The 23,682-nt window shown below is 65.6% G+C and overlaps 1 protein-coding gene across 3 annotated transcripts; it reads right to left on the reverse strand.

Moving 5' to 3' along the window:
* Nucleotides 1-191: 191 nt before the first annotated feature.
* Nucleotides 192-22,328, reverse strand: AATK (apoptosis associated tyrosine kinase). Of its 3 annotated transcripts, none has more exons than XM_017811952.1 (14): nucleotides 22,224-22,328; nucleotides 12,251-12,384; nucleotides 11,137-11,278; nucleotides 10,241-10,320; nucleotides 10,008-10,126; nucleotides 9,360-9,447; nucleotides 9,109-9,242; nucleotides 8,317-8,401; nucleotides 7,526-7,647; nucleotides 7,263-7,412; nucleotides 4,091-7,181; nucleotides 3,803-3,971; nucleotides 3,395-3,631; nucleotides 192-3,199 (listed from the first exon to the last, which is right to left on the reverse strand). In XM_017811952.1, the coding sequence occupies exons 1-14, from the start codon at nucleotides 22,306-22,308 to the stop codon at nucleotides 3,171-3,173; spliced, it is 4,665 nt and encodes a 1,554-aa protein (XP_017667441.1). In that variant the 5' UTR covers nucleotides 22,309-22,328; the 3' UTR covers nucleotides 192-3,170. The 3 variants fall into 3 exon arrangements, with proteins under 3 accessions (XP_017667441.1, XP_017667440.1, XP_017667442.1); XM_017811951.1 differs by having other exon boundaries at nucleotides 7,526-7,665; XM_017811953.1 differs by lacking the exons at nucleotides 11,137-11,278; nucleotides 12,251-12,384; nucleotides 22,224-22,328 and adding an exon at nucleotides 10,441-10,615 and having other exon boundaries at nucleotides 7,526-7,665.
* Nucleotides 22,329-23,682: the final 1,354 nt, after the last annotated feature.

A 23,682-nucleotide genomic window follows, 5' to 3' on the forward strand; every position in this document is an offset into this window, starting at 1 on the left:
CTCCCTCCAGACCTCTTGCTTGGCTGTTTGCTCTTCCTCTATTCCTAGGGCTGCATGAGAGAGAGAAATAGATAGAGATAAATATATATAAATATATATATACACACACTTGCTAAGCTTATTGCTGGGAGTGCCCACGAGTGAGGTGGCTCCCGGGCCCTTCCACAGTTCCAGGGAGCCGACACAGGAGTCTTGTCCTTGCTCTGAAAACAGGGAGAAGGGGGTTTCCAGGCAGCAATTGTGTCTCCCGTGGGTGAGTGGTTGATGCCGAACAGAGTTTTTGCTTTTTCCGTTGTATTTCTCATTTTGCACTTCCTGATCACTAGTGCAGCTTGTCCTGGTCACCACAGTCCGGGCAGTGGGCGCTTGGCCGGGCATAGAGTGGTGCCAGCACGGGGCTCAGTCCCAGTGGGAGGTGGTGGTTCATTTCTCCCATGTCCTCTCCGACGGATTTTCCAGCTCCGCTGCAGGAAAAGAGCTTCTCCTGCGACCGTCCAGGCTCCAGCTGTACACGAGGGTTCCCTGCTCCATGATGTGCCTCCTCTTCTTCTCCTGTGCCTCCTCTTCTCCCAGAGCTGGAGCAGATGGGTGGGGGACCACACGGGGCAGGGGTGAGGGGAAGGGCTCCACTGGCGCACGGTGCAGTGGGTGGGAGAGGGCTGGTGGTCACAGCCCTGGGTGGGGACAGGCCTGGGGTGCCCTCAGCCACAGCGTTGTCCTCTTCCACCCCTGTGCCAGGGGCTGCCCCCCCGGGACCCCTGAGCAGCCACCCTGGCTCCAACCAGCCCCCGGGGGCTTCGCTGCACCTCCTGGCTCGGTGGCACCTGCAAGACGTAACCTGAAATAATTTTTTATGAGAAAAAGTAATTTATGAGCAATTAAATCCCTCACACCCCTCCCTCCTGCAGCATTTCCCCTGGCCAGAGGCACGGCCTGGCCCCGGGTCCATCCCGAGCTGGCTCCATCCTGTGTGCCGGGCAATGATCGGGGCAGGAAACGGCTTAAGATATTTTAAAAACTTTATTATTGGCCCGATGAGATTTGACACACATGCTGGGAGCTGTATGGAAATCAGCACTGATAAAAAATACAGCAATTATGACCCGTATTGAGAAAATAGACGATGTAAGAAGAGCCTTTCTATTAAAAAAGTTACCCAAGCCACAGCTCTGTCCTCATCCACCCTCTGGAGCCGGGACCTGCGGCACCATAGACCAAACCCAGGGTGGGGTGGGGGGCTGGACCAGCACCCCTGGGTGCAAGGGGCTTGGGGGGCAAGCACCTGTGGTGCTGGTGGTGTGCAGGGAAGGGGAGGCAGGGGGGGCAGGAGGGTGGATGCTGCGGGAAGGGAATCCCAGGAGCATCCCACTCTTGCATGGGCAGCACCCATGGGTGCTGCACCCCAGGTCAGTGCAGGGGGTGGCCCCCCAGTTGCAAAGGGTAAGGGAAGAGCTTGGGAGAACTGAGGGGGGGGTGGGTTACAGGACAGGTGGGGACTTAAATAAAACACTTAAATAAAGCATTAATTGCTTAGTGGTAGGGAGGAACCAGCAATGGGGGGTACGGGGTGGCACAGCCACCCTGGGGCTGAAGTTGGGGTCCCCTGGGACCCTGGCTGTGCCCTGGGGCACAGCCCCTCACCCCCACAACAGCCTTCTGAGCACTGAGGGGGCTCCAGCTGAGATACAGCTCCAGGGTGGGCTGAAACATGCTGGATGGGTGGGAGGAGGGTGGGCGAGTATGGGAACATCTGGCTGGAACCCAAGTGGCATCACAGTGCCAGGCTGGGGATGGGCTCATCCCACAGGGTCCTGGTGCCAGAGCTGTGCCCAGCCCAGGATGGGATCATCCCATGGCATGGAGCAGAACCCCTGGCACCAGCCCCATCCCACGTGAGTGCACATGTCTGTGCACAGGGGCATCCGTGTGCCCTCACCACCTGCACACGGGGTGCCAGAAGCCAGGACATGGGGCGGGGGGCGCTCACAGGGGACATTTCTCACCTCAGGGTTTGGTCTATAGACCCCAAAAGGAACCAGCCCTGATTTCAAGGTTTCGTTCAGCTCCGCTTACTTCTATTTCCTTCCGGAAGCTGGAATTGCACAATTATCCTAAGCCTCGAATGAATTAAAAAAAAAACAAAAACGAAGAAACCCAAAAAAAAAAAAAAAAAAGTAACAAAGAACTGCAAGCACCCCTTGCCCCCCTCCCCCCGACTCGATACGTCTCTTTGGCAGCAATAACTTAAAATCGCGTCAATGTGGGTTCAGTCAACAGCGAGTTTTGGTTCTGGGGTGGGTTTGGGGTTGGGTTTTTCTAATCCTTTTCTTTAAATACAAAAATAGTCAGGTTGGCAGGTCCCGGGGGGGGGCGTTCCCCCCCTAACCAGCCCTCCACGTGTCGTTCCCTGCCACAGTGGGACACGGTTCCACCAGCCCTCAGGATCCCCCTGCTGGGACTGCTCCCTGAAAGCAAAGGGAGGGGAGCCCCCCCAAGCCCCAAAAGCCATGGTGCCCCCCCTGGAGAGACAGTGGCACCCCTGGCACAGGGAGTGACATCAATGGTGGCAGCAGCCAGTGGCTCCTCACTCGGGAATGTCGTGGGGTGCCCATGAAGCAGCCCTGGGGCAGCCGTGAGGTGGCCGTGGGGTGGCTGTGGGGCAGCCGTGGGGCAGCTGTAGGGTGACTGTGGGGCAGCCCTGGGGCAGCCAAGCTGCCGCAAGGTGCAAGACCAAGCACACAGCACGGGGAGGGGACAGCACAGGAGGTGTGGGGACAAACACCACCTCGGGGAGCACGCATGGGCAAGAAGCCAAAAGGGGGGAACTTCACTAGGGGGACACTCTGCAAATGTTAGCAAGGTCAGGGCACTACCCTTTAAACGCTATAATTTATATATATATATGTATATATATATATATAAGTGTGTATTCTGCACGCACGCACACAGCCACCCGCACACACACGCACGGCTGTCACCGTCACCCACCGCCTGGCCCCGCGGGGGGCACGGCCCCACTCCCACTCGCAGCAGCAAACGAGTTCCTTCCGAGAAAATCTGCCTAAAAAATCCAGAGCGGGGTCTGGGAGCCCACGGGCGGCCCCTGTGCCCGGCCCCGCCGTCCTGCGCCTGCCCGGTGCCGGGGCGATGCCGGCTGTGTCCCGGCGGGCTCACTCCCGGTCACCGTCCTCGCTGCTGCCTGCAACGAGCAGAGAGGGGCCGTGAGAGGGTCCCGCCCTCCGCGGGACACCCGGCCCTTCGCGGGGAGTGACCGTCCCCGCGGGCACAAGGCCAGGGTGTCCCGTGGCTCACAGTGCCATTGGCGCTGACGGCAGCCCCCGGCAGGGATAGGGGTCCTGGTCACCCACAGAGCAGCATCACGGGGGGGACTCACCTCCTATGGAGTCCATGTCCGAGTCGGAGACGTGGGTGATGGAGAACCGGGACACCGGGGCAGGCGAGACCGTGAACCGGGAGAACTGGATGGGCAGCACCTGTTTCTGTGCCGGCACCAGGGCGGGCAGGGCGGGCACGGCCGCGGGGGGCTCTGCTGGTGTCCCCGGCAGCGAGGCCACCAGGGGCGGCTTCACCGGCACCAGCGGGAAGTCATCGTCCCACTCGAAGCCACCGCCTGCGATAGGGAGTGAGGGGGTTGAGCCCATCTCAGGGTCCCCACCATAACCGCTGCCCCCCATCACCCCATAACTGCTCCCCCATCACCCCATAATTGCCCCCATCATCCCATAATTGCTGCCCCCCATCACCCCATAAGCACCAGCCCCACAACCCCCTGGTCTCTTACTCTCTTCCGAGGCATTGCCATCTGAGGAGTCGTCCGAGGCTCCGAGCTTGTCCGTGGGGCTGGGGGGGCTGCCACTGGCAGGGAGCTGCCCCGAAGGCAGGGGGGGCTGCCCCGAAGGCAGGGGGGGCTCTGGGAAGCCCTGCTCAGCCAGCTCCCGCGTGGGGCTTTCCTGAGGATGGAGAAACAGCAGGAAGGAACCTCACTGGGGGCACGGCTGGGGATGGCTCCCACCGCCAGAATGCTGTGGGACCATGACCAGCGCCCGGCACTGCCCCCTAGGGCACCCACCTGGTCGAAGAGGTAGATGGTCACATCGTCGTAGAAGGAGACGGCCTTCTTCTTGCGCTCCAGGTCCTCGCAGAAGGACTCGGAGAGCAGGCTGGGCATCTTGAGGAGGCTGCGCAGGTTCCGGCCACTCTGGCTCTCGGCCACCACGATGGGCACAGCCACCGGCTCCTCCTCGCTCTCCTCGCTCTGCTCCTGGATGTTGTAGCAGCGCAGCTCCTCGTCCGACTCGTCGCTGTCCTCCGTGTCCTCATCCTCCTCCTCCGGCTCCTCGCGGCGCTCAGGGGCCGACGGGAGCGGGGAGAGGCCCGGGGCTGGCTCAGCCCTCGGCAGCAGCGTGCTGGGACCCCCCGGAGCATCACCCACCCCCGTCCCCTCCGGGGGCAGCCCCAGGTCCCCAGGCCCCAGCCCGGGGGGCACAGTCTGTTTATCCCCTGCCACAGCTCCTCCAACTCCAGGGACACCCTCAGGCACGTGGGCCACTCCGACAGCCAGTGGCTCCCCAGGGCTCACTGGCACGGGGGTCAAGAGGAAAGTCTTGGGGGTCACAGAGCCCGGGGGACAGATGTCAGTGTCGGGGCGTGGGGGGCTGCCCGGCACCAGCCCCGTGCCAGCGGGGCACTGCTCCGTGCCAGGCGCCTGCTCCGTGGGGCCGGACGGTGTGCTCCTGTCCTCAGCCCCCTCCCAGTCCCCCTCCAAAACCCCCGCCACCGGCGTGGGCACTGCCACCGTGACACCAGGCGCTGCTGGGGGGCTGCCAGGTGCCCCCGGGGGGTGCAGCGGATCCTCCCCTCGTCCTACGTCCTGCTCAGGGGAGCGGGGACCCTCCTCTGCCTCCGGGGTGCGGGATCCATCACTGTCCCCCTCGTCCTTGGGGCCACGCTCAGCCTCGGCGTCGCAGTCGGAGAAGTAGGCAGAGTCACGGTAGGGGCTCTTCTCGGCCAGGCTGTGCAGCTCGGCCCCCAGGGCACTGGGCAGCCGCGTTTCAGGGGCCGGACCCTCGCCCTCGCCCCCTGGCAGCCCCGGGGGCGGCTTCGCCAGTTGGCTGAAGGGCTCCGGCTCTCGGGGCTCGTGGGGCTCCTTGAGGACAAACTCGGGGGACTCGTTGTTCTCAGTGTCGTAGCCGCTGTCCAGGGCGCGGGCTTGGCCAGCGGGCACAAAGGCACCGGGGCTGAGCACCTCGCAGGAACTGGCCGTGGAGGGGATGTCCAGTGACTCCAGCGAGTCCGGTGTCCCCACCTGCTTCTGCAGGGACCTGAGTGCTGGGGCCGCCTCCGTCCGCTCCGTGTAGTCCCCGGAGAAGTCGGTGAAGACGCCGGAGGTCAGCTCCGCCGTGTCCTCATCGCTGCCTTCGTCCACGCTGGGGAAGCTGCCGCTGGAGAAGGTCTTGTCCGGTGTCCGGTCGGCATCGCTGGTGGCACAGGCGCCGCTCTCAGCCATGGCCTCCGTGGGCATCGGTGCGGGCGCCTCGGCGGGCTCTGGCGTGGGCTGGGCACTGTCTGTGCCAGGCTCAACGGGCAGGCCAGGGTTTGGGGTGGTGGTGCCAGCCATGGGGGCGGCCTCCCCCAGCCCCACTGCGGCGTGGGGCAGTGGGCTGCAGGCAGGGCTGCCCCCCACTGCGCTCTCGTCCGGGTGGGCATCACGAGGGGCCCCTGGCGCAGGTGTCGGGGCCGCGTCGGGGCCCCACGGCGTGGCGGGGCTGCCCGCCAGCGTGACTGCCTGTGCGCGGCCGCAGGGTGATGAGTCACGGCCGTGCCAGGCCTGGAGCCGCGGGGAGGGCGAGCGGCACGGGGAGGAGGAGCCGCCGGCCATGGCGGGGGGCTGATCCTGCCGCGGGCGGAGGAAGTCGTGTCCCGGCGGGGACCCCCCGAGCTGGGGCTGGCCGCGGGGCACCGTGCCCAGCGGCTTGGCCATGAGCCCGCGGAAGGTGATCATGCGGCGGTAGCACCAGCTGTCGCCGGCCGGGGGCTCACGGGGGCTGCCGCTGCCGATGTTGTTGTTGGAGGAGCTGTTGGAGGCCCAGGGAAGGCGCTGAGGCGGGGGGCTGGCACCTGGCGGGTGGGGGGCACTCGGGGGGCTGTCCTCGCCCAGCTCCAGTGCCACACAGTCCGGCGGGGCCCCGCTCTGCCCCCGTGTCGCCCCATACCCCCGGGGGCTGTAAGTGCAGTTCCCCGGCGGCGAGACGCCCAGCGGGTCAGTGAACATGCTGGGCTGGAAGCTGGGGACGGGCCAGTCCTGGCTGCCTGGCTGGGGCTGCTCCTCCTCCAGCAGGTACCCCTCGGCCCCGTGGCTGGGGGACGGTTCGTAGCCCCGCGGCTCCTGCCCGGGGCAGGGGTAGGGGTAGTACTCGGCGCACTCCCAGGAGGCCTCTCCCGCCGGCACGTGGCCCAGCAGCGGCTCCATGCTGAGGGACACGGTGGGGCTGCCGTCGGAGTCGTAGGCGCCGCTGCTCCGGCCGCCCTGGGCTCTCCAGCAGGATGGGGGGCGCAGGGGCCCCCGCTCGCCCGCCGGGCTGTAGGTGCACATGGCATAGTCCAGCTCGGCGCTGCCCTCCCCGGGGCCCTCGATGCGGATGTAGTACTCACTGCCCAGCGAGGGGCTGTGGGCACCCAGGATGGGCACCACGCCAGGCGCCGGCACCCCAGGGCAGCTCCCCGCCTTGCACTCGTAGCAGGAGGGGGAGACCCCCAGGCTGAGCCCTGCCGTCGTGGCAGGGTAGTAGAGGTCGTGGTAGCGGGCGGCACTGGTGGGGCTCAGGGACCCCAGGGGGGCCTGGAAGTGCTCGGTCTTGGTGTGCTCCCACTTGTACTCGAAGTTGAGGCCGTGGCTGGTCTCCATGACGGTGAGGATGTCGTCCCCGTCTGAGGGGAAGCCGTCAGCTGAGAACTGCTCCAGCAGTGGGAAGGAGGAGAGCTCAGGGCCGTGGTGGCTGCCACCGGCGCTGCCGTTGGGCTTCATGGAGTTCCAGCGCTTCTCGAAGTCCTCCTCGGCCTCCGTGGCCCCTTTGGCACACAGGTAGGACAGCAGCAGGTGCACCTCCTCAGCTGTTGGACGCTGCTCAGGCTGCAGCCAGCAGAACTGCATCACCTCGTACCTGTGGTGAGGGGCCAGGGTCAGCCTGGCCCCCCGCCCACCGCGGGGTGGGGCAGGGCAGGGGGCAGGACGGGCTCCTCACCAGCGCTCCGACAGCGAGAGCTTCAGCTGCGGCTTGGGCAGCTTCAGCTGCTGCTCCTTGATGGCATAGGCCAGCACTTGCCGGTCCGAGTAGTGGTCGTAGGGTTGGCTGCCCAGCTCAAACAGCTCCCAGATGGTGACGCCCAGCGACCTGCGGGCACGGTGGGATGCTGGGGGTGCAGGGAGACCCCCACCCCGCTACCGGCCAGCTATCCTGAAAACAACCCACCCCTGCAGCCCCCTGCCCCCCCCAGACCCGCTCACCAGACGTTGCTGGCCTTGGTCTGGTCCACCACGAGCAGGTTGCCGTGCACCTCGTCGATGAGCTCGGGCGCGATCCAGCGCAGCGGCACCCACAGCTGGTCGGCCGTCACGAAGTAGTCATCCTGCCAAGTGTGCAGGGTCAGTACGAGAAGAGAACGTCAATCCATGGCGTCAGGGACCGGCCACGCCGCGGCACCCTCCACCCCCTGCCCTGCCCCCCGCCCAGCACGATCCCCCCCGGCTCTGCCCCCAGCCTGCCCTTCGCTCCTCCTGGCACCCACTGCCCCTCCTCCCCCCCTCTGCCTGCTGCCCCTCTGAGCTCCTCCAGCCCCCCAGCCCAGCGATCCCAGCCCTGCCAGGAGCCATGGGCAGCCCAGAGCAGGACAGACAGACATATGGACAGGGGGACAACCCCAGGCTGTGCTGGCAGCTGCCTGCAGGAACCTGTTGCTGGCAGAGGGGCGCGTCCGGGCCAGCCCAGGCAGCGCTGGGGAGCCCACGCTCCATGGCACCCCTCTGGGCAGGGGGCCAGGGTGCTGGGAGAGGGAAAAATCCCCCCTTAATGCTCATGAGGACAAACTGGGGGGAAGCGAGTCCCTCACAGGGTGGTCTGCACCCCCCTGCACTCCAGAAAACCCAGGGAGTGCCCCGGCACTGCTGGGGAGCAGGAATGTGTGCGGGTGTGGGGCGGGGAAGGCTCAGCACAATATGTGCCAGGGTGGTGTACGTGTGGGTGCCCTGGGGGTCCCGGTGCGCAGCCCCCAGCCCCTCCTCCCTCCAACCAGCCTTACTTTGTACTTGCAGTGCGAGAGCCCGTAGTCCCCGATCTTGACGGTGAGGTCGGCGGTGAGGAGGCAGTTCCGCAGGGCCAGGTCGCTGCCAAGCAAACCGGGAGCTGTCACCGCTGCCGGGGGTCCGGGGGGCACCCACCACCACCGAGGGGTCGGGGGACACCCACCAGGGACCCCGCGGGGGCGGCGGGATGGGCGAGCGGCGGCGGGGCCCCGTCCCCGCGTCCCTGTGCCCAGCGCCGGGCGTGCCGATAACGCGGCAGCCAGTGCACAGCAGGAATGCCTGCGCAGCCCCAGCTGCGCCGCTGTCCGTCCGTCCATCCGTCACGCGCCGAGCCAAGCAGAAAGCGGGTGTTCCCGGGCAACGTGAGCCCTGGCACGGGGCCGGGCTCCCGGGCGGCTGCTCCAGCCCCAGGGCGGGTCATGCACACGGGGTACACGCGAGACCCCCACTGCACCAGGGCCCACCAAAGCTGGGCTGCCCATAGGGGAGTCCCTCTCCAGCAGCACAGTTGGGGACCCCATATCCCCCCACCACAGCTCGGGCACCCTCGTGGGGACCCACCTGCAGAGCAGGGCTCAGGTGGGGACACTCCGGTGGCCCCTGATGGCAGTGCATCCCCTCCTCAACAAAATCACTGATGCTGGAGTCTCCGTCTGCAACTCACTCAGCACCAGGATATTGTTGGGCAGGAGGAGCAGTGGTGGGGCAGGAACGCTGGCATCCTGGGAACCGCCCCCATCCACACCCCGAATTTCCCCCTGCCCCCCCCAAGCCCCAGGCCAGCCTACCTGTGGATGTAGTTGTTCCTGTGCAGGTGCAGGACACCGCAGGCCACCTCACATGCCATCCTCTGCAGAGTCAGCAGGTCCGGGGTCATGGCCTCGGCCCCCCGGCAGCTCCGCAGGTACCCCTTCAGGTCACCCTGTGGGCAGTGCCACTGTCACCCTCCACGGCGCTCGGCTGCAGGGGCTCGGCCATGCCCGGCACCCACGGGGGCACCGCGGGGAGTGGGAGGGGCACGGGGGGCACACGGACTCACCAGCGGGCAGAACTCCATCACCAGCAGGTACGGCGTGACCTCGGCACACTGGGCCAGGCACTGCAGCAGGTTGGTGTGCTGGAGGGCTCTGTGTGGGCAGAGCAACGGGGGCACATGGGCACCGTGCCAGGGGGGTGGGGGGCTGCTCCCACCACCTCATTGCCCTGGCTGTGCTTGGGGTGACAGTGGCAACCCCTCAGGAACCACTGCCCTGCGTGTGCTGGGGCTGGGGTGAGGGGGTGGCGGGAGCCCCCCGGGAACCGTCACCCTCCCTGTACCGGGATGGGCGGGGGCTGCCGGGAGCGCCGGAGCGGGTACCAGCACGTCCCAGCACCCCAGGCACACCACAAAGGGACATTTGTTCAGCTGTGCCCAAGCAGGAGCAGCCCCGTGCCCCGCCTCGGCCCCGCTCTGCCCATGACCTCACCGCTGCCCCTCGCCATGGCCAGTGGCTCCGCACAGCCCCGGTCCTGCCGCAGTGAGCGCCGGGCAGACGGGCTGGGATGGAGCTGAGCTGCTGGAGAGCTCAGCTGGCACCTCCATGGGACAGCCACGGCTCTGCCTGGCAGCCAAAGGTGCCATGGAAGGGACCTGCCACCATCCCACAGCATCCCCGCTCCCGGCACCGCGGAGTGACCCCAGAGGTACCTGTAGGGCTGCGCTTCCTCCAGGAACTGCATCTGGTCCTGCACGCTGGCACTCGCCTTCAGCTCCTTCACCACCACCTGGGTGCTGCTGATGCCCGAGTTCACTTCCCCCAGGAACACCTGGGGCGAGGGACAGGCTCGTCCCTCCATCCACACCCCGAACCCTCCTGGCACAGCCGGGGCCCCGGGTCCCACAGGGGTGGGGTGTCGGGGGCTCCCTGCCCCTGGGCTCACCTTGCCGAACCAGCCATGCCCGATCTCCTTCAGGTACAGGAGGCTCTGCCGCCCCAGGTCTGCCGACTTGAGGAGCTGCACTGTAACAGAGCACACCCAGCTGCCCGCGTGTCCCCCGACCATGTGTCCCCCCTGCCAGTGTCCCTCTGCCCCCCTGCCCACATTCCCCAGTAGTCCCGGCCAAGCCCTGACATCCCCACCGTGTCACCCGGTGCCAGGGCGTCTGCCATGCCGGGATGCTCCGGAGAATCCGTCCCCAGGCACCCTGCATCCCAGGCATCTTCCTCTCCAGGCATCCTCCCACGGCGGTGAGACGTGGGGTACTGGTGTCCCCAAACCGAGTGGCGGCAGAGCTGGATCCCTGTCCCTTCTCCTCTGCAGGGCAGGCGGAGCCGAGCCCAGCGCAGGGCTGGCATTTAGCCCCTTCCCAGCCCCCCGGCACAGTCCTGCCCCTCGGGTGCCCGTGCCAAGGGCAGGCAGCAATGGGACCATTGTTGGCCCTCGCTGGTCACCCCCCCATGGTCATTCTTTGGGCGGGGAACGGCGCAGGGCAGGAGGGGGCACAGCCAAGCGCCCCCCACATTCCTCTCCCACTCATGGGCTTGTTTACATGGGACCAGAGCTTGTGGGTGCCACCATTTGGGGTGTCCATGTCCCGTTCCACCCTGGCAGGGTGGGACACGCACAGGGTTGGGGACAAGGACAAGGGACCTTCGCACAGGGGAATCCTTGCAGCACTCCCCAGGGAACTTGGCTGCCTGTCCCCTGCTCAGAGCTATGCTGGAGCCATCCGTCCTCAGCAGGGGAGACCCCCCATTCCCAGCTCACCCTGCTGCTCAGTGCTGCAGGACACCCCAGCCATGGCTCTCAGGGGTCCTGCCCCCTCCCCAGCTTACCTGAGCGCCCTGGCTGCTTGGCCATGGGCAGGGACACCTTGGTGAGGGGCAGCACATAGACCTCGGGGCCATGCTGGGGGGCAGGCGAGCCCTGGGCCGACAGCTCCGTCACGTAGTCGTCCCCCTCGGCGTTCTCAAACTCCTGCTCCAGGGGCATGAGGGGAGGGGGACACATCGAGCAGAGATAACTGACCCCAAGGGTTCCCCACTGCCAGCAGTGCCCCACAGACCCCTCTGCCCCAACGGGCTCCCCCACACCCCCAGGCACGGGGACCCCCAAATCCCACCCTCCCGGCACACAACCCTACCCCCTCCACGGGGACGGCACCACCCACCCCACTACCTGGCGGTGCCACCCCGGCACACCCCGGCTCCTGAAAGCCGCCCGGGCAAGCAGGTAGGCCACGGTGAGCATCTCGCCCTGCCCAGCTCTGCCTCATGGCACTGCCACCGCGCCGTGTGCCATGTGCCGCCGCGTGCCACGCACCGTGTCCCGCCGGACACCGGCCCGGCCGCGCGCCCCTTTATACCCAGTGCGGGGGCCGCGGGGGTCACTGTCCCCCCCGGCACGGAGAGGTGCTCCGGCGGTGTGGGACCTTACACAGCACCCAGCGTGTCCCCCCCAGCCTGACCCCCTCCCGCCGCGGGCGCCTCAAGCCTCCACAAAAATCCCAGCAATTAGGGAAAAAGCGTTTTCTCGGCACATTCTGTGCCTGTGAGGTCAGGGTGCCTCCCACCCTCGGGGGCGTGCGGGTGGGACTGCCGGGCCCTTAACCATGGCGTGGCCTGGCCCTGCGCGGAGCCGGGAGCACAGCTGGGTCAGGATATGACCCCCAGTGATCCTGAGCCCCACAGCATCCACGCTCTGTGGAGCTGGGAGCCAGGATGAGTCAGGATACGACCCCCAGTGATGCTGAGTCCCACAGCCCCTGGCAGGCACTGAGGGTCCGAACCCTCTCTTTGAGTACTGTTCTCCTAAACCAGGACACACCCAGCCCTGGTGCTGGGGCAGGGGATCCTGCACTGGGAACCTCTGAACACCTCCATCCCTTCCTGGGGTCCCTGGGGAGATCCCCCCTCCCAGCCTGGGGACCCCCCAGTGCCCCCAGCTCACCTTGAAGCCGATGTCCCCCTTCTTGCAGCACAGACAGGCCAACATGAGGAAGATGAAGGTGAAGAGCCCCGAGAAGGAAACAGCCACGACAGCCAGCGAGGAGGACCAGGAGAGCTCACTAAGGGGGGTGCCGTCTGTGGGGACACGAGGGGGTCAAGGCAGGGGGCTGGGGCAGGGAGAGAGGTCCTGCCCAGGTGGGGGTCATGGGATGTGGGGGCTCATCAGGGCTCACAGGGGAGCACTCGGGGGGGACAGGGGGCTCAGTGCCACTGTGCTCCCTTTGAGGACAGGAGGAGTCGGGAGCCAAGGGGGGACATGCATGGGGGAGACAGGGACACAGCACCCGTGGATGCAGGGTGGCAATGACACCCTGTGGAGAGGGACTGTGCTGGCTCAGAGGTCCCAGGCACCCTCACCCAGCCAAGCCCCAGCCCTTGGATTTGCCCTCCAGTGGGTTTGGCCCCAGCACAAGTCACATCCCAAAGCTGGCCAGACACTGCAGCTGTGGGAGCTGGAAGGACAGGAATTTGGTTCCATGAGCCCCCACACCAGGCACAGGGATGGGACAGGGCTGCTCAGCTGGGCACTGCATCCTCTGGCCACCAGCACGCCCCAAATCCCAGCACCCACCACCCCACTGCAGCCAGTGCCATGTCGCTCAGGGTGGCAGGGGGCACGGTGGCCGTGGTGGCAGCGGTGGTGGCCATGTCCCAGCTGCTGTCCCCAGCAGGCCCCGCTGCCAGCTGCAGCTGCCACATTACTATTCCACCCAGAGCCTGCCCAAACAACCGGCACCGTTGTGGTGGGAGGCAGCCGGAAGGTCGCGGTGCTGCCAACAGAGCTGGTCATCAGGGACCCCCCACAGCCCTGCAGCGCCCAGCACAGTGCCCTCCTGCAGGACAACAGGGCTGGGACAGGTGCCCCTGTGCTCAGCTGTGCCCCCGGCACAGACCCCCACCAGCACTGCAGCCCCTCCCCAGGTCACCGAACCTGTGCTGAGCCCTTTGGGGACACTCATGGCACACACGTGGCTCCAGCACACGGACCATGGAGCATCCCTGTCCCTGTGCCCTGACCACATTGTCCTATGCCAGGACTGCCACCAACTCCCATGTGTCCTTGAGACCAGCACCTGAAGGGCACTGGGGGTCTGGGGAAGGTCCCGCTGCCCTGGGGGGCACCGGCAGTTCCTGGCTGCTCCCCGGCACCGCGCGGCACAGCCACGGGCACCCCAGCTCCCAGCCAGGCAGTGAGCAGGCACATGGCCCCGTGGGCCTTGGCACAGCCCAGCCACGCCAAGGAGTGTGAAAGGAGCTCCAGAGCCATCTTCTGAGGCTTGGGATGCAAAGCCGAACCTGGGAGGAGCGGGGGGCGGCGTGCCCCCCCTTGCTGCTGGTTTCCATGGTGAACACACTTTGTACCGCCAACGTCACCATTTTCCCTGGATAGTGGGACAGCAGAAGAGAAAATGACTCACTGAAAAGAGCCTTTGAACGGCGACAGGGAGCAGAGCACAGGGACAGGAGCCCCTCTGAGGGGACCGTCAGCTGAGCCACCCCTCGGCTGGGGAACTGGGGCTTCCCAAATGAGCCAACGGGCCAGTGAGACCCGGCTCGTCCTGTCTCAGTTTCCTCACCTGAACAACCAGCTACCTGGGAAGAGTGACCAGCCCAGACTGGGCACCACCACTGCCATGACCCACTGGCACCATCCAGTTGCTCTCCCTGTACCCACAGCACCAGTGCTGGGTGATGGGAAATGCAGCATCATCTCAGAGGCCAAGTTCTCCCAAAACCAGGTCAGATGCACCTGCAGTGGTGGCTGCTGGAGCACCAGGGTGCAGGGGGCACCAGGACATGGCAGGCACCAGGACACAAGGAACACCAGGGCACAGGGAGCACCAGGGCACAGGGCTGGCTGTGTGCAGCGTGAAGGGCCCTCACCACATCCTGCCCCACATCCTCAGGTTCTGCCTTCCGCTTTCCCAGAAGGAACAGGGTCCCCTGGCACCAGTGCCATGCCCTCCCGTGGCCTCGGCACTTGGCCTTGCCACAGAGGTCAGGCTGAGAACGGCAAGCTCAGTGCATCCCCCAGAACTGCTGCAGCACTCGCAGCCCCAGCACCCAGGACCACCCAGCACCCAGGACCACCCAGCACCCAGCGACCCCAGCAGCAGAGCCAGTGTGTCCCGGCGGCTGTGTGCCAAGCCAGGGATCACCCACCCTCACCTGGCCAGCCTGGCAGGTGAGAACAGGTGGGGGGCTGGTGGCAGCAGTGAGGCCACAGCTCCAGCCCCAGGAGCTCCTGCCCCAGCCTCACAGCCAGCTCTGGGAAACGGGAGCAGAACTCTGATGGAGGGAGAAGGGGATGCCGGATGCAGTGGGATGCACTGGGATGCAATGGGGTGAAGTGGTGTATAGTGGGGTGCAGTGGGACGTAGCAGGATGAAATGGGGTGCAGTGGAATGCAGTGGGGTGCAGCGGGATGCAGTGGGGTGTCGTGGGGTACAGTGGGGTGCAGAGGGGTGCAGTGGGATGCAGCGGGGTGCAATGGGATGCAGTGAGAGACAATAAGGCAGACGCTGCCCTCCCGCCCCACAGATGCCGCCCCGCAGCTGGCACAGCCCGGCCCGCGCTGCTGCCCCCCCCCAGCCTGTTGCATCGCCCACCCAGCGCGGGTCGCAGCTCCCACCGCCGGCTCCAGGCAGGGACGGGAAGAGGCCGGAGGGTCCCTCCGGGGTCCCGGTCCCGCCGGCGCTGCCCGGAGCAGGGCCGTGCCCGCCGCCGGTGCTGACTCACGTTCCCGGGGCGGCTGCGGCCGCCCGGCCGTGCCCCGCTGGCTCCGGCGGCCGGCGGGGCGATGCTGCGGCCGCTCGGCTCCCCCGGCGGCGCGGGCGGCGGGCGCGGCTGACGTGTGCGGAAGGGCCGAGCCGGGGCTCCCGCAGCGCCCGCGGCAGCTCCGCGCTCACGGCCCGGCGGCCCCCGGCCCCTGCCCACCCCCGAACCGGCGCAGCACGGGCCGTGCAGAACGGGGAGGAAAGCTGCGGGCACGGGGCACAGAACACCGAGACCTCCCCCCGCCCTGCTCCGCATGGCCCTTCACTGCAGGACCCGCTATAAAACACAGCCCGTGCCTCAGTTTCCCCACTGGTAATTCCCAGCTGCCCTGGGGCACAGAGGGGCTGCCCTGGTGGGGTGCGGGCTCGTAGGGTCATCCAGCAGCTGACGGGTGATCTGGGTACCTTGGGAGCATGGTCTGCACATCCCCCCCAGTCCCCTCGTCCACCGTGGATCCCACCCCTGGAACATGCTGGGTCCTGTACCATGCTACCCCCCTGCTGGGGCAGCACCTTGCAGCAGTGCCCATCTAGAAGAGGCTGGATTTGGGAAGGAAGAAGAGCAGGATTCGGGCAGGGAGCAACACAAGATTAGGGCAGGGAATGGGGCAGGATTTGGGCAGGGAATGGGGCAGGATTTGGGCAGGCAGCAGGGCAGGATTGGGGAAGGAAGCAGGGCAGGATTGGGGCAGGATTTGGGCAGGGAGCAGGGCAGGATTCAAGCAGGATTTGGATGGGATTTGGGCAGGATCAAACACGCATGCCCCGTGGCCCCTCTGGCCACGGGCTCCTCACTCCCAGCCCCATCCACTCACTCTCCTGGTGCAGGCACAGCCCTGGCATCATGTTAATCCCCGTGTCCATGGGCAGCTTCCAGGGAAGCAATTTCACAGCCCGCAGGACGCGCGCTCTGCTCACCCACACGCATCCAGGCGGCACGAAACCATCCGCTGCCATTTAGCGTGCGGGCACACAGCTGTGCCCGGCGGCCGTGCAGCTCCCGGGAAACTGAGGCACCAGCACGGCCCCCCCAAGCTGCACCCCTGAGCCCGGATCCCCCCTGCCATGGGAACAGCCCATGGAGCAGGGCTGGGGCTGGTGCTACCCACTGGTGCCAGCCGGGAGCCTGGCACAGAGCTGGTACCCTCAGCATCCTCCACTAGGATGCCACGGGGTCCAGGCAGCATTCCCAGGGGTACCCAGATCATCCTCCACCAGGATGCAATAGGATTCAGGCATCCCCTCGCCAAAAGCGGGGTTCAGAGAGCAGCACCCTTTATCCCCATCCCTGGAGACCTTCTCCCAGCACTGGAGCAGCTGCTCCGGTGATTAACAGATCAGTTAATTGTGAACGCCAGGCACGCCTCACTAATCCCTTCTCCTTCTGTATCTTCTAATGTGGCTTATTTAACCAAAAGGATTGATTCAGCCCCTTATTTCTGGTTTTACCATCTTGGGCTGAAACAGCAGCAAAAAAACCATAAATAGACGGAAAATAAACTAAAATCATCCATCATTTTCTGAGGCAATGAAATAAAAACAAGGACTGCACGAGGGAAAGGCCGAGCCCCAGCGCTGCTGCACACACACCACGCGTGTCAGCCTGATTAGGGACAAAAAATCAAGTTCCTCCATCAAAGCAAGCCCTGATGCAGAGCCAGGAACCGCCAGCTCCCTCCATTTCCAGGGAAAATATTAATATAATTATTATAATGATAATATAAGTATTATAAGTATTATAATGTAATTCTAATAACGCTATATATTATAATAATATATAGTAATAATAATATACTATTATTGTATATAGTATTAGTATTATATATGGAATTATACACAGAATTATATATAGAATTACATATACTGTATTTTTATACATAATTATATAGTCTATTTGGACCACAGAATATTAGAGTTATAATGATATATTGTAATAAAAAAAGAATAATAGACAAGCAAAGCAAGATCAAATTGACTGTTTAAACCAAATTCTCGTGCTTGGTGTTTTAAATGAGCTCTGCGTGGGGGTGGTGAGGCCCAGCCCACGCCAGCCAGGCATGTTCTGGTGGCATCCCAGCAAACCCGCTGTCCCGAGGGACAGGGAGTGACCTCAGCCCCTGGTGCCTGGGAGGAGCACCCAGCCCTCTCCTGTCAGGGCCCCAGGTAGGGATCCCTCCATGGACCCCAGGAATGCCGTGCCGGGGGCAGTGCCACGCCGGGAGCGGTGCCGGGCACATGGCACCGCGGTCCCGCCGCCGGCAGCGCGTGGCACCGGCCACGCCGAGGCTCCACAGCCGGCACGGCAGCGTTTACGTAACCGCGGGAGCGGCAGCGCGAGCGGGGCAGCCTATTTATATCCAAAATGCTCGGCGGTGTTATGAAACCAGAGCTCTGGCTCCGGAGAGGGGCCGTGCAGGAGCAGGGCCCGCGCACGAGGCGGCCCAGGGGATGCTCCATGGGGCGGGCAGGAACCCGGGCACGGGGTCCACCTCTGCCCCCCACCGCAGCCCCGAAAAGCTGGCACAGCCCAGACCCCGCTGCCCCAGCGCCTGCCACCACAGGGAGCAGGAGGATGCTGGGCACCAGCTGCCCTGCCACCCTCCTGCTCTCAGCCGGTCCGCGGTGCCCAAATCACCCACGGGCACAGGTACATACAGACTGGGGAGACTGGAAAATTCCTCCTTTGCCATAGGAATTGTAGAAGGGGTGGCGAGGGTGGACACAGGGAGCCTGGAAAATCCCTTTGCCGCAGGGATGGCAGCAGGGAAGGCCGAGGGTGGGCACGGGGCACAGGTGAGGAGCACACAACCACACGGGTATTTCGGAAAGATGAAGAGCCATGGGGTCCGACATGGTGGCCCGGCAGTGGGACAGCCTGGCACAGCTGGGACAGGAGCCTGGGAGCCCACGGGTACCCTGCCCAGCCAGGCGGGCAGTGCTGCTCCACTTACTGCATTTGCCTACGCTGGAATTTTCCTTCGCTCCAGTAATTAAAACAAGCGGTGTTAACCCAGCTGCTGGCACCAGGCTGCAGGGAGGACGTGGACATGGCTGGCAGGGGGGAAGGGAGAGGAATTGGGACCCCCCTGACACTCCTGCCTTCAGCCCAGGCTGTGGGACGGTGGCTCTGTGGGAAGTCCTTGACCTGCTCTGCTTCCTCTGGTGCTGAGCCCTCCCAAACCCACCAGCCCCACATCCTCACTATCCCTTGGTCGGTTCCACCCTCCACCACAAGCCCTGTGCCAGCTCTGGGACATCCCGAGGTGCTCCATGTCCCCCATCAGCAGAGCTGGAACAGCTGATGGCAAACGGTACGATGGCAGTGGGTGCCCTGAGACGGCTGCGACGCACTCCAACGGCACTTCCTGGGCTGTCAGGGGGATTAATGCCCACAGAAGATTTATTTTCCTGCCAGTGGGTATGCTGACTCAGCACAGAGCGGCTCCTCTCCTCATCAGCCCATCACTTCCAGCCCCACATCCCATCCCCGCGGGATCCCTCTGGCTCAGCTCCGTGAGCGAATTCCCCCTGGGGATGTGTCAGGGTGTTTGCTGGGGCAGGAGAGCAGACGGAGCCAAGTCGAGCCCTGGGGGAGCAGCAGCACACGGCCAGACCATCATTCCTCCATCCCACCGCCCCTCCATCCCATCGTCCCAGGCACTGGGTCCCAGCATCTCTACGCTTGCCGGGTTGGCGTGGCACAGGGTGGGAACAGGCTGAGCCACAGCACCAGAGCGGCCCAACCGCCCCTTTGACCCAGACCCTGGGATTTTCCAGCCCAGGGAATCAGCCTGGCACATGGCAGGTGGTGTCACACCAACGAGGCAAAACCTGGGATGCGTGTGTCACCTGGTCACAGGACCAGGCCCCAGCTAAACACACACTCCCAGCTGGATGCAGAACCCCTGGCTTAACCCACACTGGGCACCACGCTGGCAGTGCCATTCCTGCCCTACTTCTCACGGTGTCACCAGGGTGCCAAGGCCAGGCCTGAGGCTCATGGCAGGGTGGGCACCAGAGCCCTGCTCTGGCTGGGAGGACGCAGTGCTGGGGGCGGGCAGAGCCACGGGCTGCCCTGGCACGGGGTGTCCCAGGGAGGGCTGGGAGTGCCGGGCAGGGAGCCCGTGAGTCACAGCCCGGTCCCGCCGGCAGCGCAGGGTCCTTTCAACCCTGGCAAATTAATTTCTCCTAATTGGTTTTGACAGGATCGGTGTCACCGTCCAGAACATGCCCGCCCGTGGGGGGGGGTAGGAGGGAGGGAGGGGAGAAGGGGGAGCACCCCTGGGGAAAAGGATCCTGGCTCTGTTCCCTTGTTGAGCCGAGCAGGGCCCAGCTGCCCTGCTGTGCAGTGCCAACATCATTCCCTGAGCAGGACAGGGGGCTCACCACATGCCCCCCCACCTCTGCCCACACCTGGCATCCTTGTGGCACTGGGATTCACCCCCTGCCCATGTGCCCAGCTCCTGCTGCCCGTCAGCCCGGACAGACAGACGGCACCTCCTGCACCTCCCACACACTGAGCCCCCATGGGAAGCACGTGGCAAGACAGGAAACCAGTCAGGGTGCTGCCATCCCTGTCACCTCCCCTCCAGGAGCTCCTACCACCCCCAAGCCCCCCTCTGTGTCCAGTCCCAACAACACCTTCCCCTTGTCCTTCCGCAGTATTGCCAGCAGCCAACAGCCTGGTTGGTGCCAGGGTGGGAGCACGGGCGTGCCCGGCCCCCATCTGGGCTGCCGGGGTTCTTCTGGCTGCAACAGCCCCTTTGCCACCACGGTTCCCCAAGTCCTTTCCCATCCTCATGCCAGGAGTAGATGGTGGTGCTGGACACGGAGCACCAGCACTCACAGAGCTGTTGTCCATGTGAGGCCTGGGACAGTAGGTGGGTGGCAGTGGGTTCCAGCCAGGTCCGAAAACACAGGGCTAGGGGGACACCCCCAACTCTCCCTTGGCCTTGATTCCCCCTTCCCCCCCCCCAGCTCCTCGAGCCCTGGCTGACCCCCAACACTTGTGCCTGGTGCCTCCCAGCACTGTCTGCTCAGCCGGGCTGTGGCAGGTCATGGCACTTCCAGGTCAGGGAGTGGGCACTCAGTTCCCACGGGAAGCCCAGGAGATCTGGGATACATGTTGGGGCAGGCAGCACAGCAGTGCCTCTTGCTGACAGGGTGGTTGTGCTCCACAGGTGGCTCCGTGCAGGAGTATCTCCAGGCCCAGCCTGTGGATGAGCAAAACAAGATGGGAACCACGAGGCTGCTGGGCTGGGACCCTTTCCCAGAGCCCCAGGCACTGAGAGGGAATGAATCCCTGACACAGCTGGCTCAGCCTGACACAGGTCCATCGGACAGAGGAGCCAAAAGCGGCAGGTGAGGCCAGAGCACAGGTCAGCACATCCCTGTGGCACCTCTGCCCCGGGTGACACCACTGTCACCATTCCATGCCAGCAGGCCATCTATGGCCCAGTCCTGGCAGCAGTGGCTTCCAACCACCCCTTTCCAGGGAATGTGGGCCCAGGAGGAGATGCTCCCCTCTGCAGAACCAGCGCCCCTAAGCCTCTCCCGTCCTGTCCCAGCTGTGGTGCCACCGTGCCCTACAAATCGCTTCCTGCTCCTCCTAACCAACCCCAGGCACAAGCCAGCCCCAGGGAGCCAGGCTGGCACAGGCGGTCTCGATGCCACACAGGCAGGAGCTGCTGCCACACAGACCAAATCCACAAAGCCATGAAATCCAGAATATGGTTTGTTCCTCTCTTTAATTCCCCTCCTGGTGCTGGTGGGTGGCAGCTGCACAGCAGCGCCGAGCTCTGGGCCTGGCAGCACCATGATGGGCAGCGATGGAAACCGTGCTGAAGGGCTTTTAAACCAAACATGCCTTGAGAATCCCCAGCCTGGCAGGATTCACACGGAGTCGAAGCCTCACCAAAACCCGGAGCAAAATCCCCCCGGGGCTGAGCCCGACAATCGGCTCCGTCCCCGCGCTGCCGCATTTTAGGTGCAAATGACGTTTTAGAAACAAATAACGAGCGGTCGGGGACAAAGTCCCCGTTCGACGAGTCCTGATGCGGCTCATTTCCAAATCCCCCCACGGATTCCGACCGCGCGCAGCCGGGGGAGCGGGAGCAGCGGAGGAAAGAGGGAGCGGGAAGGCGGCGGGGAGGGATGCGGGAGCCCGGCACCGACAGCCGGAGCCTCCGGCACCCCGCGCCCGGCACGGGCACCGCTTCGCCGCCTTCGCGGTGCCGGAGGAGGCGCCGGGAGCGGCGGGAGCCGCGGCACCACCGCTCGGTGCCGGACCCGACACGCGTTATCCCGGGCTGGTAAACAAAGGGCCGGAGCCGAGCGCCCGCCGGACGATCCCACGAGGGGTCCCGGTGCCCGCGCAGAGCCGGCCCCGCACCGGAGGGACACGAGGCGGCTGCGAGGGGCGGGAGGCGGCGGTGAGGGGCGGCTGCGGCGGCTGCAGCCCCAAACACGCACCCGCAGTCGCCAGCCCCGCGCTGCTCCGCGGCTGCAGCATCTTCCTGCAGCTGCGCCGCGGCCGGGACACGGCGCTTACATAACGCCTGCGCCCCAAAACGCCGGTGCCCTGCCCCGGCACCCCCCCAGCTCCGCCGGCACCCCCAGCCCGGGTGGGCACCCCCAGCCCCCGGCTCCCCGGCCGGCGGCTGTCCCAGGCGGTGGGGGCTCAGCCCCGGCTCCGTCTTCCTCCCTCTCACCATCACCATCCTCCCTGTCGTTATTATTCCGTTTCAATCCCGGAGATGCCTTCAGAGGCAACGCAGCCCCCGGATTCCTCCGCGCTCCAGCCCGGGAAACAAAATGCCGCCCGGCTGCGGCAGCGATCCCACCGCCCCGCTGCCACACCGGGGGGTCCCACCGCCACACCGGGATGTGCCACCGCCGCACCGCGATGTCCCGGCACCACAGCGGGGTGTCCCACGGTGGCCAAGCACGGCGGGTCGGGAGCCCGTCCAGTGACATTCCCGGGGATGAGGGCGAGGGGATGCTCGTTCCCGGTGCACCGGGCGGGCAGCCGGTGCGGGGCTGAGCGAGCCGAGCGCGGTACCGCGGGGGGCTGCCCGGGGGAGGCTCGGCGCGGGGCAGGGGGTGCGGGTCCGGCGGCCCCGGGGCTGCGGCACTTACCGGGGTCGAAGTGGGAGCTGAAGGCGAGGCTGGGGCTCAGGAAGGCGGCCGCCATGGCAGCGGCGGCGGCGGGGAAGCGGCCCATGGCGCGGCGGCGGCGGGAGCCCCACGGCCGCCGGCTGCCGCTGGCCCCGCGCTGGGCACGGCGGCGGCGGCGGCGGCGGCGGCGGCTCCTCCTCCATGGCGGCCCCGCGGCCCCGCGCCCCGTGCCCCGGGGAGGGGCCGCGCCGCCGCCGAGCGGCGGGACCGGGCGGGCGGGGGCGGCAGGTGGAGGAGCCGCAGCCCCGGGACCGCACCGGGACCCGCGTCCTCCCCTCCGGGATGCGCCGCCGCCGCCCCCGCGCGGTCCCGCCGGGATGGAGGGAGCCCGTGGGGACCCCCCGAAAGGGGACGGGACCCCCGAGGAGCAGCCGCCACCCCGGAGCGAGACGGGGACCCCCCGAGAACAGAGCCAGGTCCCCCCCAAGCAGGGCTGGGACACTGCAGGGGCAGCCACCCACCCACACCCCCCCCCAGAGTGGGGATGGAACCCCCGGGAGCAGGACTGGGACCCCGAGTAGTGGGGCTGGGACCTGCCTGGAGCAGGGCCAGGAGCCCCCCGGGCAGAGAACTGCTCCCGTGCTCACCCATCCTGGGCACCACTGGCTTCCTGGGACCAGCAATGGGACATGGGACAGGACCAGGGATGGGACATGGGACAGGACAGGCAGTTCTGACCCCCAGCCAGCCCCTTGGCCCCCAGCCAGCCCCTCCTCACATACATCCCCTGGTTCCCATCTCTGCCCCAGCATCCCATCAGAGCCTCACCCTGCAGGCCCCCAGCCCCATCCCGAGGGGGGAGCGGAGCCCCCCAGCAGCTCCCAGCCATGGCACGGGGTCCCCTTTGTGCTGTGGGGCTGCCCCATGAGGGGCCACATGGCTCGGCCTCGTCTGCTCGACACCACAGCCCTGGCACATGGGAGTGTGCCCTGGAAACACAGGATGCTCCAAAACCTGACAGATTCCTATGGCAGGGAACATCCACAGCTTCACACACAGCCCACAGCAGCTCTCAGCCAGACCCTGGCAAAGCTGCACCACAGCTGGTCACCAAACCCACCCAGGACCCAGGCTGGACTTTCCTCCAGGGTCATGGTGGGACAGTCCTGTCCCATCCTGTCCCAACCCTTTCCCAGGAACCCCCGTCCAGGCCCTCTGCCCACCCCTTGGCAGGCTCAGCTTTGAGCACGGGGCTCACACATCCCCACCGTTGGTTTGAATATTTAAAGCCAAATTTTGCGTACACGATTAATTTTTTACAAGCTTCAAGCCCGCACAGAACAGCACCACGCTGCACATGTCACGTTGCCACAAATAGATACAGGCCTGGAAAAATTACCGGCTGCTGAGAGAACAAACATGCTGGAGCCAGCTTCTCCCTTCTCCTGCACCTCTGCATTTCTCTGCTATGGAGCAGCTC

This window comes from Lepidothrix coronata, unplaced genomic scaffold, assembly GCF_001604755.1.
Source record: "Lepidothrix coronata isolate B3197 unplaced genomic scaffold, Lepidothrix_coronata-1.0 Scaffold34, whole genome shotgun sequence".
Lineage (NCBI taxonomy): Eukaryota > Metazoa > Chordata > Aves > Passeriformes > Pipridae > Lepidothrix > Lepidothrix coronata.